At 53.7% G+C, this 5,960-nt stretch overlaps 1 protein-coding gene across 3 annotated transcripts in view; it reads left to right on the top strand.

Moving 5' to 3' along the window:
* The window catches only part of Rnf123 (ring finger protein 123), a 30,354-nt gene that overhangs the window by 9,107 nt on the left and 15,287 nt on the right, over nucleotides 1–5,960 (top strand). For all 3 annotated transcript variants that reach the window (XM_021207362.1, XM_029542796.1, XM_021207361.2), the window contains exons 4-17: nucleotides 1,360–1,439; nucleotides 1,573–1,667; nucleotides 2,048–2,102; nucleotides 2,197–2,282; nucleotides 2,481–2,567; nucleotides 2,771–2,838; nucleotides 3,013–3,138; nucleotides 3,522–3,636; nucleotides 3,713–3,817; nucleotides 4,193–4,318; nucleotides 4,435–4,527; nucleotides 4,599–4,672; nucleotides 5,315–5,432; nucleotides 5,635–5,734. In XM_021207362.1, coding sequence (XP_021063021.1) covers nucleotides 1,360–1,439; nucleotides 1,573–1,667; nucleotides 2,048–2,102; nucleotides 2,197–2,282; nucleotides 2,481–2,567; nucleotides 2,771–2,838; nucleotides 3,013–3,138; nucleotides 3,522–3,636; nucleotides 3,713–3,817; nucleotides 4,193–4,318; nucleotides 4,435–4,527; nucleotides 4,599–4,672; nucleotides 5,315–5,432; nucleotides 5,635–5,734 — 1,328 coding nt within the window. The remainder of the gene's footprint in view (nucleotides 1–1,359; nucleotides 1,440–1,572; nucleotides 1,668–2,047; nucleotides 2,103–2,196; nucleotides 2,283–2,480; nucleotides 2,568–2,770; nucleotides 2,839–3,012; nucleotides 3,139–3,521; nucleotides 3,637–3,712; nucleotides 3,818–4,192; nucleotides 4,319–4,434; nucleotides 4,528–4,598; nucleotides 4,673–5,314; nucleotides 5,433–5,634; nucleotides 5,735–5,960) is intronic.

The raw sequence follows: 5,960 nt of genomic DNA, 5'->3' as shown, positions 1-5,960 counted from the left end.
GCTGAGAGGGTTAGGCAGCTGCCCAACCCTTTTGGCTTTGCCTGCAAAAGATTGTGGGTCGATGGGCCATGCCTTCTGGTGGCCACCCAAAGACAGGAAGGTATGGGATAGGGCCAGCCTGCCTCTCCAGGGCTGAGCCCTTCGTACCCGATGGACCTAGTCTCGCTTGACTGAGTAGTGGGGCAGGTTGCTGCCAAGAGAACCATAGGTTTAGGGTAAGGACTAGATTATCTAATCCTGGTGCTGGCCGGCCAACCTGGTAGCTGGCATTCCTCCCAGCCTGGTCTCCCGACTCACTTTCTCACCCGGAATCTATACAGATACGTCTGAGAGGAGATAGGTTGTGAGCCACAAGGGCAGCGCATGCTGTTCCCTGGAATCTTCACATCTTTACATCCAGCTGTTTGGTTGTTTTGTTTACAGATAAGGGATTAAGACTTAGAAGGGTGGTATGAGCTCGCACTTGGGTGTGTGCACGCTCTCAATTTGGAGAGCCAAGGAACGTGGGATGCAAGTGGAGGCTGGAGGGAAAAGTTGTCTATCAACCCTTGTACAGTATCCTCTTTTTGCTTGCTTGTTTGATGTTTTGAAGCAGGGTCTCCTACTGGCATGGAACTTGCTAAGTAGACTAGTTGCCTCCCCAATAAGAACGAGATTTTCACCTGTCTCCTCTTCCCCACACTGAAATTATATACACAGGCCATCACTTCCAACTTTTTTTTTTAACATGTGTTCCTGGTATTGAACTCTGCTCCTTTTGCTTGTAAGACAAACACTGAGACTGATGGCTTTCCATTTTTAGACAGCCCTGAGGTGTGTGTGCCAATCCGGCTGCTTGTAAGTTTTAGTTTAATGGCCAACCCAACATGCTGGCTTACCAGACAGGTTCTTTTTCAAGAGCAGTAGTTGTCAACCTGTGGGTTGTGACCTCTCTGGGAGTTGCATATCAGGTATATATAGTATGATTCATAACAGTAGCAAAATTACAGTTAGGAAGTAGCAATCTTTTTTTTTTAAAGATTTATTTATTTATTATATGTAAGTACACTGTAACTGTTTTCAGACACTCCAGAAGAGGGAGTCAGATCTTGTTAGAGATGGTTGTGAGCCACCATGTGGTTGTTGGGAATTGAACTCGGGACCTCTGGAAGAGCAGTCGGTGCTCTTAATGGCTAAGCCATCTCTGCAACCCCGGAAATCATTTTATCACTGGGAGTCACCACCACATGAGGAAGGTTGAGGCCCCTGGTCTGGAGCTTCAGCCAGCCATCCTCCAGTGCTCAAGGAGAAGGGGGACAGGGACTTACTGTTTGGCTGAGCTCAAGGGCTTGTGGGTCCCCAGCATCTCTCATCCCCTAGGAAACCGCTGAACTTCCATAACCTGCCTGAGCACGTGGACCAGCTGCTACAGGTGGACAGTGAAGACGACGAGAGCCAGGGTAGGAGGTGTTCTCCAGAGCGGGGTGCGTGAGGAATGTGGTGCCAAAGCCTGGAGTTCTCAGCACAGCTCATGTCTCCCTTGTGTCTGTCAGACCCTCTGCCATCCCTGACTTCACACATCTCCCTTCCCAGGACAAGTTGAAGGCCGACTTGGCCCATCTACTGTGGTGCTAGACCACACAGGAGGCTTTGAGGGGCTTCTCCTTGTGGACGATGATCTCCTGGGGGTGAGTTGAGATGTGTGGTGAGCCCCCAGCAAAGCTCTTTGTGATATAGCCCCATCCTCTACGCTTATCCTGATGGCTACGTGTTCATCCTGACGGAGGTAGCCATACACCCGTCTTGACACCACTCCAAGCCATGGTGTCAACCCTTAACACCCCTGACATATTCCTGAAACCATGATACAGTCATTACCTCCAACCCTTTCAGCAAAGCCCAGAGTCCCATCATGCCTGTCCCAGAAGCTCTGGACATGGATACAGTTTCTCCTGCCTCAACCAGACATAGTGCAGATTTGGCCATGACAAACTTGTGGCACCAATGCAAACTCAGCTAGGGACAACATATGTGCCTGGAGAGAAATACCACATTTTTCTCCACCCAGGTGATTGGACACAGCAACTTCGGCACTATCCGTTCTACCACATGTGTGTACAAAGGTGAGCTCACCGCACTGAGGCTCGGTAATTAGGAAGAGACTGAGGCAAGTAACAGTCTCCATTCCCCTGCTGGGCCTAACACTGCTCTCTGTAGGGAAGTGGGTCTACGAGGTGCTCATCTCCTCCCAGGGGCTCATGCAGATCGGCTGGTGCACCATCAACTGCCGCTTTAATCAGGAGGTACACACGAGGGAAGGGCTCTCCCAAGAAGGGGGTCTTCTGCTGCAGGCATCCTCAAAACAGCCCCCATTCTACTCAAGGGCACCTAGTATACAGGTCACACCCCTTCTCTAGAGCCATGAGGGCTCTAGGTTAGTAACTGGTGGGCTCGGCCTCCCTTCCCATCTTCCCCGGACCTCACAAGCAGTTCCTTTCTAGGAAGGGGTTGGAGACACGCACAACTCCTATGCCTATGACGGCAACCGAGTGCGCAAGTGGAACGTGACCACCACGAATTATGGCAAGGTGAGGGCCAACCTCATGACCATCCCTAGGTTGTTGTCTGGAGCCATTGGCGAGCCATGAAGAGTTTTAGGTACCAGGGGAGAGTCAAGAGGTTTGGAGACTCCGAGTCCTTCCTGTGTGGTCCTAGAATGTGTGGTCCTAGGGATGCAGGCCAGGCAGGTTGCTATGCTTCTGTGTGGCTGTAAGGCTTCCTTTCATGACAGGCATGGGCAGCGGGGGACATTGTGAGCTGCCTGATTGATCTGGATGATGGTACTCTGTCCTTTTGCCTGTGAGTCCCCCCTTTGTCCTTTTGCCTGGGAGTTCCCCCCCCCCTCTGTCTACAGACAGCCAGACTGCCCCAGTTTCCTGCCCTCTCTAAGGGAACCAGGCCCAGTTCACAGGCCCAGGTGGGCAGTTGGCCCCTTCGAGCACTGGCTTACCGACCTTCCTCTTCCTCTCCCAGGAATGGCGTGTCACTGGGCACTGCCTTCGAGAACCTTTCCAGGGGCCTAGGAATGGCATACTTCCCAGCCATCAGCCTGTCATTCAAGGAGTCTGTGGCATTCAACTTTGGCAGCCGTCCTTTGCGATATCATTTTGGGAAGGTGGCTGTGGGTGGCTTGGCATCTAGGATAAGGGTCTCCCTACCCCAGGAGCACTGTGGGCTGGTGGCAGGCCTAGCTGCTGCAGTATGTACACTAGAAGCAGCTTAGTTAGGTTGGCCCAAGGACAAAAGTCCTTATAAGGTGGGTGCTGTTAGCTGTCTCCATTGAGCAGGTAAGCATGAAATGACAAAGGGGTCCCCTACAAAGCCCCTGACCAGGCAGAGAATTTGATGCAGATGGGGTGTGCCTTGTAGCTTGTACCTCTGGTTAAGCTCTGGTTAGGAGAAAGGGAGGGAGGGGGGAACAAAGGAGAGGAACCATGTATCTAAGCCTCAGGTCGGGCATTGCTGGCTTAACTCAGTGGCACCTACCCAGTTGCGGGCTTCCGGCCCCTGCAGGACCCTCCGTTTGCTGACCTGGTCCGGGCACAGAGGTTGCTGGGCTGCTTCCAGGCAGTGCTAAGTGTGGAGCTGGACCCTGTGGTGAGCCAGGGTCTGGGCTGGGCGAACTGGGGTCTTACCCTAGCCGGCCTGCCCTCATTCTTTCTCCACCCAACAGGAAGGGCGACTGGTGGAGACGGAGAGCTCTGAGTGGCAGCTGCAAGGGCAGCCCACTGTCCTCCTCACGCTGGCCCACATCTTCCATCACTTCGCACCACTGCTGGTGAGGAGGTAGCAGGGAAGGGCAGAGCGGGCCATGCCAGGTGTGTCTGGTAGAGGCACCATCTTCCTTCCGGGGCCTCGGGTGCTCAGTGTGTTACCTGCCAGGGGGTTCTGTGTAACCGCAGCCTGCAGACCTGAAGGACAACACCCTGGGAAGGAAGGGTGGTGATGTCACAGGCAAGGAAACAGGGCCTTGAATAGAACCCCAAGAGATTGTGAGCCAGAAGCCCCGCCCGTCCCTCGGGCAGACTCTGGGAGGGGCTCAGCTTGAAGGACTCAAGACTTGGTGTCTGAGGCCTGCTTCTTCAACACAAGAAGAGGTCTCCTGAGTAGAGCAGGAGGCCACAACTTTACTAGTGCCTGTCCTTTGCTGCAGCGCAAGGTATACCTGGTGGAGGCTGTGCTAATGAGCTTCCTGCTGGGCGTTGTGGAGAAGGGCACACCAGAGCAGGCACAGTCTGTGGTACACCAGATCTTGGACCTCTTGTGGCTCTTCATGGAGGTAAGATTTCTGACTCCAAGCTCAGGCCAGACTGTTGGACTCCATCACGGGTAAGGGAGAGATGGTACGGCCTTTGAAAAGACCCCCATCATGGCTGCCCTAGCATCTCTTTTCAGGACTATGAGGTACAGGATTGCCTGAAGCAGCTGATGATGTCTCTGCTACGTCTCTACCGATTCTCGCCTATCGTCCCAGACCTGGGTCTACAGGTGGGAGCATCTGTCCCTGCCCTGAACCCCCTGAGCCTCACCTGCCTATTCTGAGTCCGCCTTCTCCACAGATCCACTACCTGCGCCTCACTATGTCCATCCTGAGACACGAGAAGTCCCGCAAGTTCCTGCTTAGCAATGTCCTGTATCCTGCTGCCAGGCAGATCTGCCATGTAGTACCTCCTAACATCAGCAGAGGGCAGTGTTCATCAGGCCAGGAGTTTGGAGAAAGGTTCAGAAGTCCCAACCCCTTTACAGAGCAGAGAAGGCAAAAGGGAGGAGGAGGCAGCTGCTGGCTACCACCTGGCTGCCCAAACAGGCTATTCTTCACTGTGACTGTGGAGGTGTGATAAGGCCCCGGAGCCTCTCTCCAGCTTATCTCTGTACCTTTATCTGTGTGCCCACGGTCAAGGTCTTCTCTGAAGAGGCAGCCTTCCTCTTCTGAGCTAACTGACCAGGAAACCTAAGCAGAAAGCATCTTAATCTGGTCTCTCTCAGCTTCTAGTAGGCAGAAACCAATGGAAACAGGGGAACAAAGCTGAGGCCTGAGCTAGGACCATCTGTCCCACTGACAAGTTCTTATCATACCTCTGCTGGGCATGGGGCTTGCTGGGTTGATAACCATAGATCTTTCTTAATGTTCACAATCTGAGAGATAGTCACATGGTGAAGTCAGTACCTTTGATGGTGGGAGAGCTGTGGCGGGAATATCAAGGTGGGCTTCTGGGAGAGGGCTCATGTGTAGCAGATCCTTTGGAGAACCAAGCTCTTCCTTGACAAGCACCAGTTTTGACATGCTCCGCTCCGTGGTCTTCTTTTATATTAAGAGTCCTCTGCGTGTGGAGGAAGCTGGCCTGAAGGAACTCATTCCCACCACCTGGTGGCCCCATCGCTCCAGCAGGGAGGTGGGCAGACCTGGAGTGGGATGGGAGCCGGCATAGTGAGGACCTGCCCAGCATACCTGGGCATCTGGCACCGGGCACCTGGGGCCTCTTCTGCCCTGGTTCCCGAAGTCCTTGGGGGTGAAAGGCCTTCTGTGTGAAGTGGTCCCATGTAAGTCAGTCCCTAGGAAACCCCCGCTCTCTCCCATTCTCTCCCCCTGTGTAGAGCAGAGATGGTAAGGAAGCAAGGGAGGAGACCACCGAAGAGCGGCAGCGGAGGCGAGCCTACGAGCGTGGCTGCCAAAGACTCAAGAAACGCATTGAAGGTCAGCCCCTGCCTCAAGCCTTGGGTAGGGAGAGGGATTTGTGTGTATACATAGGAGGAACAGTTGGCGGCCATACCTAGGGTAGGCTTGGGGTACCCAGGTGCTGGAGGTCTGACAAAATTTCTGCCTGCGGGGGCTGGTGAGATGGCTCAGTGGGTAAGAGCACCCGACTGCTCTTCCAAAGGTCCAGAGTTCAAATCCCAGCAACCACATGGTGGCTCATAAC

Source organism: Mus pahari, chromosome 10 (assembly GCF_900095145.1).
Source record: "Mus pahari chromosome 10, PAHARI_EIJ_v1.1, whole genome shotgun sequence".
Classification (NCBI taxonomy): domain Eukaryota; kingdom Metazoa; phylum Chordata; class Mammalia; order Rodentia; family Muridae; genus Mus; species Mus pahari.
The sequence above is the reverse complement of the archived record's forward strand: the minus strand, read 5'-3'. Positions and strand labels throughout refer to the sequence as shown.